The sequence below is a fragment of the Aotus nancymaae genome, unplaced genomic scaffold, assembly GCF_030222135.1.
Source record: "Aotus nancymaae isolate 86718 unplaced genomic scaffold, 86718_ANA_hifiasm-v0.15.2.pri h1tg000032l_0, whole genome shotgun sequence".
In the NCBI taxonomy this organism is placed as follows: Eukaryota; Metazoa; Chordata; class Mammalia; order Primates; family Aotidae; genus Aotus; species Aotus nancymaae.
The window spans coordinates 1,475,913-1,488,461 of NW_026988445.1; the positions used below are offsets into that span (position 1 = coordinate 1,475,913).

A 12,549-nucleotide genomic window follows, 5' to 3' on the forward strand; every position below is an offset into this window, starting at 1 on the left:
GCTGGAAGCCCGTTATCGATTCCCAGGGAGGCTATCAGCGTGCACGGGGGAGCGCGGGGGGAGACACTCTGGGGCCCCTTACTCGGTTCCTCTGTGTGTCCACTTAGCCGCGGTGTCAGCTGTGTCTCCGCTGATTTCAGGCACCGCTGGTAGGCAGGGAGCCTCCGCGGAGCTCCCGCCGCCGCTCCCCCTTGGCGCGTCCTGCCGCAGCGAAAGGCATGGAGAAGGCCGCCCCCGCGGGGCGCTGATCTCCGCGCCGCGCCCGCGCACACACGCCCCCCGCAGCAGCCGCCGCCGCGCGACCCCAGCACCTCGCTCCCCGCCCAGGCCCCACCATGACCGGCTCCGCGGCCGACACTCACCGCTGCCCCCACCCCAAAGGCGCCAAAGGCACCCGGTCCCGGAGCAGCCACGCGCGGCCCGTCAGCCTCGCCACCAGCGGGGGCTCGGAGGAGGAGGACAAAGACGGTGGGGTGCTGTTCCACGTTAACAAGAGCGGCTTCCCCATCGACAGCCACACCTGGGAGCGCATGTGGATGCACGTGGCCAAGGTGCACCCCAAGGGGGGAGAAATGGTGGGCGCCATCAGGAATGCCACCTTCTTGGCAAAGGTCAGTGGCTTCCAGGGTGGGGTTGGGGGGCTGGGGGTAGGTGGGCAGCGATGGGACCGTTTCAGCCTATACATAGCAAATAGAGGCAATCTCCATTTTCCTGGTCCTGCCACAAACTCCCGTCCTCTCCCCATTCCTCCCTGCCAGCCCTTTTCTAATTGAGATATTTACCTTGGAAGCCTAAAAAATGGGGAAAGGAGAGGTAGCGGGCTTGCTGTCCTGGGACTGTGTAATTGGGTTGTGCCAAGATGTCTTTGAACCTCCAGCCAAACTCTATTATTTACTCACCCCCAGGTACATCCTCCTTCAGCAAAAGCTAGAGCCACCAGGTACCAACAATTCCAAAGAATGCATAGACCCCAGGGATCCCACCTTGCATGTTCTCTTTGGAGTGTCTTGCTCCTCTTCTGCTCCCCTCTTCCCCCAGCAAATGATTTATTAAGCTGTGAATGAATTTGAAATCAACCAGTCAGACTTCTCAGTGTGAATCATTTCCAGACTTTTTGCCAATTTTTTTCTTCTTTTTTCATGACAGTGACTTTCACCTCTGAAACTTGCAAAACAGTGAACTCTCTCTCTCTTCCCAGCGTATTTGGGCTCCAAGAAAAAAGAAAGACTTTTGGCTGAAACTTAAAAGGGATTTTCCAGTAGACATGATGAATTAGTCTCACTGGATAGAAAAAGAGGTTGAGGAGTGAAACTCTCTTTTTGCCTTGGAGAGAAGCCAGTGAGCCATTTGGGTTTGGTGGCCAAGGATATTGTTACTGAGGCAGGGAGATGTCCCCTGGTGGGAGTAGCCACATTATATGAAACATCAAAATGCAAAATGTGGAGAAATGCCGCCAAGCCTTGGGGTTATCGCTGGCGGATGGTTTCCCCTGGACCCAGAAACGCTGGTACGGCTGACAAGATTCCTGGGCAGATCTAGGAATCCCAGACTTGAGACCCGGAAGGCCATCTGGTTGAGTCCCCAGCCTGGTGACAGCTGAGCATCTGAGCCTTCAGGCCAGAAAACTGTGTGTGTCCTTGGGGAAGTGACAGAGCCTCTAAACTTCCTGCTGCTGTCAGTTACAGTGTTTTATTATGCGGCTGGTCAAAGAGATCTTCATTATGCCCAACTAGAATCTTGCCTGCTCTAGTGTCAACCATAATTACCCTTGCTGAGTCCTCCTTGAACATGGGAACCACATTGCTCCTGGTTTGCAGTTCTGACTTGAAAGTGTTTCCTCCAGTGAGGAGCTGAGAGCCCTTAAGCTTGGAAGAAAAGTGACCACAAGGGCAAAAACGCCTATTCCTACTGTCCCCATGCTGTCTTTCTTAGTAGCACCAGCACCAACACTGCCTCTAATTGTGCTTTCATCCTCCCCCAACTGTGTATGGGGCGTGCGTGCATTCTCTATGTGGGAATCATGGAATTTTCCTGTTGGTAGAGACCAGTCTCCCAACGCTCAACAGAATCCCCTCCTCTTTCTGAAGACCTCTTGGGAATGGGGGGCTTGCTGCTTCCCAGGGCAGCTGATCTTAGGCCAGGCCAGAGTTGACTGTTAGGAAGCTCTTAGATCAAATATAAATTCTCTTTGCCACCGCCTGCCACCCCCAAATCACATTTCATCACTGATTGTTGCCTTTTGAATTAAGGCAGAGCATTTTCAGCCTTCTTTGCTACTCACAGCACCCTTGAATGTTATGAGAGAGTGCTTTTAGGGATTTGGAGTAAACATCAAGGGACTGAATCCCAATCTTGGTTGTATGACACCTAGCCTTGTGCCTCACGTAAATGAGGTCATTCACTTAAAATCTCTGCCCTTAGTTTTCTCATCTATAACATGGGAATAGACCAGATTTCGTAAGCTCTTTCCAACTCTAAAATCTCATGATGTTATGACCCGCGAGTCTCCAGGTCACTAATGCTGATCCGTATGATGTTAGAGGTCTGCTGGACTATAAGCCGTGAGGACTGTGACTTTCTGTCCTTCTGCTTCTGCTTCCTCCTTTAGCCTTCTTTGTCCACAGGTAGCTCTTTTGCCCTTTCTTTCTTTCTTTTTTTTTTGGAGACAAGGTCTTGCTCTGTCACCTAGGCTGGAGTGCAGTGTGTGATCATGGCTCACTGCAGTCTCAACCTCCCAGGTTCAAGCAATCCTCCCACCTCATCCTCCTGAGTATAGCTGGAACTACAGACATGTACTACCCAACCTGGCTAACTTTAAAACAAATTTTTGTAGAGACAAGGTCTCACTGTGTTGCCCAGACTGGTCTCGAACTTCTAGGCTCAAGTGATTCTCCTGCATTGGCTTCCCAAAGTGCTGGGATTACAGGCGTGAGCCACTGCACCTGACCTTTTGCCCTTTCTTATGTGTCATAGTTCCCAGATCAACTCACCCTGCTTCTCCTTCTGAGACAATTCCTAGTCTGTCATTAGTCATTCGCAAGCACATGTGAAACACAATGTTCTAAATCCTGCCTGAGCGTTTAGAACACAGACTGCTACTTCCCAAGACCTGGACCTCATATTTCCGTTATTGCAGCTGAATGCTGTGTTCTAAAGTGTTCCCTTTTTTGGACCGTGGCCACATCCTATTGTACTTTTCATAGTAACCAGAAGTTCATACGAAAACTGCTTCCAGGCCAGGAATCACCAGCTCGAATGTGGACAGTCAGCGTTTTGGCCCTAAATATAAAGAACTTAACATTTCTCTCACATTGCATCTTGATGGTTGGTCCTCTATCCCCAGTCCCATCTTGGTGTCTCCCCTGGGCCCGACATTCCCCAAGGCCTGACCCCTGCCCAGGCCTTAACATGGGAAGAGCCTCAAAATCTCCCTTTTCCAGGGGCCACTCCTTGGATTAGAGGGTTGTTCCTGTGCTCAGCTTGGCAGACTCTTTCCTCTGGGGCCAAGTCCTTTTCTCCATCAACCAAATCAATATCTTACTGAGGAATTTGTACAGAAGCAGGGCAGTAGGGTAGTGGTGGTGGTAAAAGGTTGGAGGGCTTCAGGGGGATTAACCATTTTTGGCCACTGAATGTAGACGAAGAAGCAAGAGAAGGGGATGGGGAAGGTTTTCAAGGCCCTGTGTGGAGGACTAAATGACACTTCCTTTGACTACAGGACATTCCCTTAGCAGCCATGGTAACGTCTGCCTGAAGGTCCAGATGTCGCCACCTTGCAGGGATTCCCTGCTTTGAGATCCTCCTTCCAAATTTGTGACTGCAGGCCTCTCCCCTGCTGGTTCTTGGGTCTGAAGTTAGCAGTTGACCAAGTCAAAGGCAGGATTTTTCAGGGAGACTGTAAGGAAACAGCAAGAATCAGTTGGAGGATCATAGCAGATGGGAAGGGAGGGTCAGAGAGAGTGGCCAGCCCAGAAGAAAACAGTGGGCATTCTAGGGAAATTCTAGGACAATCTCCTGTTTCTTGACAGCCTGGAACTGGACTCTCATTGGGGCAGAAAACCAGGATGGATTCAGCAAGAAAAAGCAGTTGGTTTCTTGCAGACCCCACTTTGTACGCCTTATTCGCATGTTGATTCCCAATTGGAAAATAATTCACATTTAGAGGCCTGAGCTTCACCTGAGTGAAGACATGTGAGTGTTTGGTACTGGAGACCTGGCTGCAGTCCAGGGCCATCTCTGCCTGCTGCTGGCTGTTGTGGGCAGCTTCTTCCCTCCCCAATCCTGGGTTCAGAACCTTCTGTCTGTCTGTCCATCCTGCACCTCTGTTGCAGGCCATTCACAGATTCCTGGCTGCCTCTGTTGCAGGAGCCTGGGACTCATCCTGGACTCATGGGTGCTGTTTTGTGTTTCTCTTCCCAAGTTGTCAAAGAAGATTGTTCTGCCTGGTGCCTGCATAGTGTTTTCAGAGTAGGGATGACAAAAGGGTTTGAATTTCTTGTTAAAGATTCCTAGTGCCTGGGGTTCTTGCTGCCTCCCTGGCTCCTTTCCTGGCCTTTCTCTTCTCTCCCACATGGCAATGTCAGTCACACAACTGTGTCCATCCGTATCACTTCCCTTGCAGTCTTCTGACAGGTCAACTGTGCTTGACAAGAACAGAGTGGAAGAGAGGCCGTCCATAAGAGCCTTGCCTGTGGTTTGTTTCATTCTTCTTCTTCTTGAACCTTCTTGATCCTTCTCCACTCCACTCCCTCCTCCGGCCCCCTATCCCCCAAGTTTTCTAGGGACCCCACCCTAGAACACAGGTGCAATGCTTGTGTGAAGAGGTTGGTTTTGATCTGTTTCCTCTAGATTCTGCCTTCATCACAGCTGTGGGGCTGATGTAGGCAACAGGCGGTGAGACCCTTGAGGGGAAGGGCTACAGAAAATCGAAGTTGGAGTTTCAGGTAGTACAGTAATTGATGAAATCTGGCAGGAAAATAGTATGAGGAGGGACTCTGTGGACCCTAGTCTGGAACAGAAAGAAAGGAATGTGCCCTGGGCTTTTCCTAAGAAGGTTGCACCAATTTACGTTTGCCTCAGTCCTGTAGGAGAGCATCCTCACCAGCATTGGGTATCTGCATTTCAGCACGTTTTTGCTAATTGGAGAGGTGAAAAATGACATTCTGCAGTAGCTTTAATTTGCATTTCTTATATTATTAGAGACTTAAACCATTTTTTTCAAATGGTTTCTTACTATCTGCTTTTCTTCTTTTGTGAATTGTCTTTTCATGACTTTTAAAATTGTGGAGAGTGAGATATATATATATATATACACACACACACATCATATAATTTACCATTTTCACCATTTTTAAGTGTGCAACCCTGTGGCATTGAGTACATTCACATTGCTGTGCAGCCTCACACCATCCATCTCACCACCATCCGTCTCTAGAAGTTTATCATCATCTTGACTGGAACTGTGTACCCATTCAGCACTAACTTTCCATCCCCTCTCCCCAGCCCTGGCAACCACCATTCTACTTCCTGTTTCTGTGACTTTGACGACCCTAGGAACCTCATATAAGGGAAATTATTCAATATTTTTCCTTTTGTGATTGGCTTATTTCATTTAGCTAAATGCCATCAAGCTTCACCCATGTGATAATGTGTCAAAATGTCTTTCTTTTTAAAGGCTGAATAATATTCCATTGTGTACCATTGTATATTCCGTTGTATGCCACATTTTGTTTATTCATCTGGCAAAGGACACTTGGGTGGCTTCCACCTTTGGGGACCATTTTTATTTTCACTGAGGCCTAAAGAGTTTTCTTGTCACTTTGTATGAACTCTTCACGAATTAAGGCTATTAACTCATTGTCGCCAATGCATCCCTAGGGAGAAGTGAACATTTTCATCCTCTTCCATCAAGGTGAGAGTGTGTCTTCATGATATGAAGCTCCCAAGTTGAATATCTAGGGACTCTACTGCTGCTGATTCTGTTTTCCAGTTCCAGAAAAGTATGGGTCATTCAGGTTTATCCAACCTGGACCCCTGACAATATATTGATGAATAATCACACAGCTTACACTTTTTCTTTTTTTTTTGAGATACAGTCTTGCTCTGTCACCCAGGCTGGAGTGCAGTGGCTCAATCACTGCAACCTCCACTTCCCAGGTTCAAGCAATTCTCCTGCCTCAGCCTCCTGAGTAGCTGGGATTATAGGCACATGCCACCATGCCCAGCTAATTTCCGTATTTTTAGTAGAACCGGGGTTTCACCATGTTGCACAGGCTGAACTCAAACTCTTGACCTCAAGCAATCCACTCACCTTGGCCTCCCAAAGTGCTGGGACTACAGGCGTGAGCTGTGGCGCCTGGCCAACACGACTTACGCTTAATGAGCACCGTGTGCCAGGCCCCAACCTGCCTACTTTTGCATTAGGTCACGTAACGCTGACAACCAGCTTGGAAGGTTGGAAGTAGGTGATACTATTCCCATTTTATCAGGAGGAAAACAGAGCCTTAGAGAGGTCATGCAGCTTGACCAGGGCCCACAGCTAGTAGGTGGCAGAGCAGGGCTTTGGACCGCATTGTGTGTGTCTCCTAATATCTTCCTTTTCCAGGAAGCCCACCTGGTTTACAGTCCATGCCAGTGGGAATGTTGGCAGCCTGAGGCGCTGGTTGGAAATGGAACCCCCAAGCTGAGCCTAGCCAGCTCTCCCAGACCTCAGAGCGATCTGTAGCCTATGACATCGTTCCTCTGCGGTCTCCAGGCCTCTCCCCCACACCCCTGCCCCGCGCTGGGACTTGGGGAATGTATACTTTTTTGTCCTCCCAGTGGGGAGGAAGTGCGGCCACAGCTCCTGTACTCCGCTCATAGCCAGGCTGAGGTAACCGTGCAGCTGTTTTTAAAAGCCCTTGGACACCATTGGGTTGCTATTCTGAGGACCAGCTGCCGCCCCACTCCCACCCTGCCCCCACCCTGCCCCTACCCTGCCATCCAGCTCTGGTGGGCTCTGTTGGGCTTGAGGGGGTTTGAAATAATTTGGTGCTCAGCCCCCTCAGCAGACTCTTTAACCAAGTCACTGGCTACAGCAAAGCTCTGGCCTAGGGGTACCCCTCTGGGGGTCTCTTGGGTGACTCGGGCATTTTCCTACGATTACCAGCTTTTCTATTAAGGAGGTTCAGACTGAGCTTTTCTGTGCAGAAATGTTTATGTCTGTCTTTTTTTTTTTGGAGACAGCTTCTTGCTCTGTTACCCAAGCTGGAGTGCAGTGGCTCATTTATGGCTCACTGCAGCCTTGAGCTCCTGGACTCAAGCCATCTTCCCACCTCAGCCTCCTGAGTAGCTGAAACTACAGGCACATGCCACCATGCTCCGTTAATGTTTTTTTTTGTAGTGATGGAGTCTCGCCATGTTGTCCAGGCTGGTCTCCAACTTCTGGGCTCAAGCGATTTGCCCACCTTGACCTCCCAAAGTGTTGGGATTACAGGCATCAGCCACCGTGCCCGGCCTGCGTATGTCTTAATAAACTGGAATTCCATTCCCTTCCTCCCTGCCTCTGCTCCTGGGCTTTCTCTCCTGAGGTGCTAAAGACAGTTTTGTTCACGTCTCCCCTTCTCTCCTCACTTTGTGAAATCTCTGGCATGCTTTTTTTTTTTTGACATAGAACACTTTCTAGTATATGTTAGGGCAGAAACACAGGATACACTTTACATTTTGACTTTCTGTGTGTGTGTGTGTGTGCGCGCGCGCCTGTGCGCGCACCCGCATATGTGTGAGTCACGGGAGCAAATATTGAATGCTTTGCCCCCCAAAATGACTCTCTCAGACAGAAATGTGAGTGATTCGGGTTGGCATGTTGTAAACAAAATGTAGCTTGCAGAATAGTTGTGCCTGCATGTGCACACACACATTCACACACACATACACACCTAACACCTTGGCTGTAACGTAGGAAGTGTGATTCTGATGAGTTTCCTTCCAGCGGAGGAGGCAGTTGCTGTGAAGTAGGACATTTCAAAGCCAAGAGAGAAATGAGGCAGTGAGAGGAAAGGAATGTCAAGCAGTATTTGCAGTAAATGCAGCCAGTGGGGTGGAAGTATGGAAAGAGACTGATGCCCAGGCGGGGGGCAGCGTGCCCTCAGCCTCACACTGGGCTCGTGCCTGGAGAGCCAGGGAGAGAGCCACGAACGGCCTTAGGCAGCGTCTGGCTCTGCTGCCTGGCCTGGCTGCCCAGGGCCATCCCCGCATCTCCCCAGCAGCGTCCCCTTCCATCAGTGGAGCACCAAATCCCCAGGGCCGCCCTTGCTCTGTTTTCTCTGTGGATGGGCCTCACCCATCCTCAGGCCCTTTCTGCTTCTCCCTAAGTGGCTTGGCCTGGAGGAGTCTCCTTTCTCCTCCCCAGTAGCAGCAAAAGCCAGAGCCCCACCCACGTGGGCTGAGATTCTCTGTCACCAAGGACCCCAACCCCCAGAGAGACAGAGGTCAGGAGACCCAGAAACATATAAGGGAAATAAAGCAAAAAACAAAACCACCCAAGAAAACCCCACGCCGTGCCTGGCTCTTCAGCAGTGACTTGATTGGATGTCCCTGTCCGTTCTTGCTCTTGGTCGTCAGGGTAGGGCTGCTCAGAGCCGAGCGGGTGCCTCAGCTCTAAATTCCCAGGAAGAAGGACCTGCTTCCCCCTTTCCAGTCCTTGCCTGCCTTTGGTCCTTTCCCCTCCTGGCAGAGATTAGGACTTTGTCTGCTTGATTGTAGACATTCAGGGAGTGTTGACTGAGGGGCAGACTAGGAAGAGAAGGTGTTGCCAGAACTGCCGTGAGGGGGAGAGTGGTAAGACGGCTTGTGAGTCACAGGAGCTGCACTTGCCTGGAGAGAGTCAAGGCAAGAGGAGGGATCTTCCCTAATCCATCTGGGGCGGGACTCCGGGAAAGGGACACACTGGGCGTTGCAGGGAGGGTGGTATTCAGATGTGGCACACGTAGTGCCATGTTGTAATTCTCCAGGGCATCATTCATTCCCTTTATGTATGTATGTATGTATTTTAATTTTAGAGAGGGGGTTTCACCATGTTGCTCAGGGTGGTCTCAGACTCCTGGGCTCATGTGATCCACCCACCTCAGCCTCCCAAAGTGCTGGGATTACAGGCGTGGTCACGGCGCCCGGCCTCCAATCACTTTCTATTCTGTGTAAATGTTGCCCTGCAGTAGAGCACTTGTAGTGGATCACCATTTGCCATGCAGCGAAAGGCGTTATGCAGTCATTGATGGAGTGCTTTCGCGTCCATCCCGGGCCAGACTCGGTGGGGGGACGTGATAGAACATGGTTCTTCCCCTCTAGGAGGCGTTAGGCTCCCACAGGGAAGACGGCTGGATCACACAGCACCCAGAGGCCCATAGAGAACCACCATGACTCAGAGGGAACTCAAAAAGGGAGAACTTCCATGAGGGACCCACTGTTCCCGGGAGACCTCATGGAGGAGGCACTGCTCAATCAGGTGACCACGCCAGGGTGACCATGCTGCCATCAGCTCTTAGGAACACCTCTTTCTCTGGTGGCTTCAGCCCTGTGCCTGCCCCTAGAAGCTGGGCCCCAGAGCGCCTCCTTAATAAACACTTCCTCTTCTCTATTTCTCTGCAGCCTTCAGTACCCCAGGTCCCAAACTACAGGCTGTCGATGACGATCCCAGACTGGCTCCAGGCGATCCAGAATTACATGAAAACACTACAGTATCCTTCCAACCAAGGTCTGAGCACACCCAGCCAGGGGACGGGCATGGTGATCGCAAGCCTGGTGGCTGATCTGTCCCCAGCTGGTCATCCAAAGCTCTCTAAGGTTGGTGAGGCAAGGCGTGGAGGATGCTCCAGGTGGGAGTCTAGAAAGAGTGTGCATGGAGGATGTCATTGCAGTGATCCAGTGGGGCAGGCTGGTCCACCTTGAGCCCCTCCGGCTTCTCTTTCTCCCTCCTCTTCCCTGTCCCTGTCCTTTTCCCCTGAGCACCCCTCTTCCTTCTATCTCCTCCTCTTTCTCCACTTCCTCTTGGTCATCTTTGTTCCCCTCGTCCTGTTCTCCTCCACTGTCTTTCTTTCTTTTTCTTTTTTGTTCTTTCTTTTTTTTTTTTTTGAGATGAAGACTTGCTCTGTCACCCAGGCTGGCGTGTGTTGGTGTATTCTCGACTCACTGCAACCTCCACCTCTTGGGTACAAGCACTTTTCCTGCCTCAGCCTCCCGAGTAGCTGGGATTACAGGTGCCCGCTGCCACACCCGACTAATTCTTGTGTTTTTAGTGAGACACAGTCTCCACTATGTTGGTCAGGCTGGTCTCGAACTGACCTTAAGTGATCCGCCCACCTCAGCTTCCGAAGTGCTGGGATTACAGGCCTGAGCCCCCACACCCAGCCCTCCCCTGTCTATTGCCTTCTTCCCTCCTACTCTTCCATTCCTTTTCTCTTTCTCTATTTTGCCCTCATCCCTGACTGCTCATGATCTACAGTAGGCCCACCTGGTGCTACCTTTGTTTCCCCAGGTGAGCCAGGCTGGTGAGCTGCTCGGTTCTACATGAATGTTTGGGGTTCTGGGATTGGGGGCCCTCTCCCCCAACTCAAGCTTGAGGAAGAGCTAAGAAACTCACTGGCTTCAGTGTGAGTTCAGACGAGCTGGTTTGGTACGTTGCTCCTCCACACCCGCAGGTGTTTGCAGTCAGGATTAGATCAGTTCTGAGAACTCCCACGAACAACACTATAGGGACAGAGGGGCAGGAGTGGATGGTCCACCTGCCCCCTCTGGTATCTTATATGGAGAGGAGTCAGATGGGAAGCTGAACCCCAGCACGTTGTGCAGGAGGTCAAGCTTCTGTGGACCTCTGTCCTTCCTCCGTAAATGTATAACACATAGCCTGTTCTGCAAGGTTCCAGGCACGTGGACCGGCTTTCTGTTTGTCTGTCCATACCCAGCCCTGAAGCAGAAAGGATTTCAGAGGGCACTGCACACATGCTCCACGCATCCCAGGAAAGCCCCTCTGCTCTGTGTTATAGCAAGAATCTTCCTGGTGGATTTTTGTGTCTTCCCTGCTGGGACAAAACATTAGCACCTCCCCCACAGGGCTTGGTATCACTAGATTGGAAAACACCAATGTCTGCTCATTTGGGTAGGGAGATTACTTGACTGGCTTCTCTGTTTTCACTTCACGGATCATCAACTCCCCAATGTGGCATCTTCCCGGTAAAACCCTAAGGCAAATATCAGAAGGAAGAGGTAGCCCCAGTCTCCGAGACAGAGGCTGGCAGCCCTAGCCCTTGGAAGGCTATCTGGTGTTTGTGCTGATCCTCACTCTAGGACCTTCATGGGGACGTTCCACGTAGTCCCGAGGCACAAACTCTTGCCAGAGCAGACCTGGACCCCAAGAGCTGGCCCTTTCTGGATGTGACTGACTCCTCATAGATTATTATAGAAGGTGACAGCAATTAGAATGCCTCCTCACTTTTTTTTTTAACTTAAAGTCAACTGATTATAGGCTTTAAGGCTCCCCACTTCTATCTAGGACATGGTCTTCATGAGGATCATCTGGCTGAGAGTTAAAAGAATTAGCCTGGCTGGGAAAGCATTGATAGGGGCAAATTTGCATGTGCTTTACATATCATTTGCTCACACTGCTGTAAACCTGACAGCACATTCTCAGCCACATTTTCATGGTTGCCCTGAAGGATCTGCTTTTCCATTTTTCTCTTCTCTGACCCATTATGACCACGAAGGTCAGTGACCGACAGCATCAGTGACTGCAGAGAGGGCGACGGAAGGGATGCACAAGCAGGTGGCTGTGGGGACGTGCTCCCGGCCACCTGCCCCCTGGAGTCATTGCATGAGGAAGGCAGGGCATCAACTCTTCTACCTTCTGACCTGACTTTTATTTAGTTCCTTGGGACTCCCTACTGCTTCGTCCTGGACACAGTGACAGGTGGCAAGGGATGGGGACTGCTTGGCGTCAGTCCTGACTGTGGATGTGCTCAGCTGGCAGTGGGGATAGGAAAGGACAACTCCTGCCTTCCCCTGAGACATCCTCGAGCAACAACCAACGGGAGTGCTGGCGTGCTGGATGGGGAGAAGCCTTCTAACAGCAGACTCGCTTAGTGAGATCTCCCCCTCAGGGCGTGTGTAGAGCAGACTTCTCCCCAGCGCACTTTCAGGGGCTCAGTGATTAAGGAGCTGAAAAAAGATGTTCAGGTACAATTTTTTTTTATTATTTTGCTATGTGTTTGTCTCACTTGATATACTAGATGTATTAATGAGGTGTGCAAGTGAAGGAAGGTTGGACATAGAACTGAATTTTTGCCCATTGAATTCTACTTCATGTGCCAGGAACCTTTTTGTTTGAATACAATGTTTGGTGAGGTAAAGAAAGCACTTCACAACAAGGATGTTTAGCCCTTCGTTTTTCTCTTTTACCTCTAGGATTTTGTATGTTGCATGTTTTAAAAACTGGGCAAGCCTGTGTGGTTAGTTGTTATTCTTACGGTGCAGGTCGGTGACTCTCAAAGCCGTGATCTTGAGAGGCCCCCAGCCCTCACC

General features: G+C 50.5%; 1 protein-coding gene across 2 annotated transcripts in view; it reads left to right on the plus strand.

Moving 5' to 3' along the window:
- The first annotated feature begins 335 nt into the window (after positions 1–335).
- Positions 336–12,549, plus strand: part of VASH2 (vasohibin 2) — a 41,772-nt gene continuing 29,558 nt past the window's right edge. For both annotated transcript variants that reach the window (XM_012459622.3, XM_012459623.3), the window contains exons 1-2: positions 336–611; positions 9,625–9,713. In XM_012459622.3, the coding sequence (XP_012315045.1) occupies positions 336–611; positions 9,625–9,713 (365 nt within the window). The remainder of the gene's footprint in view (positions 612–9,624; positions 9,714–12,549) is intronic.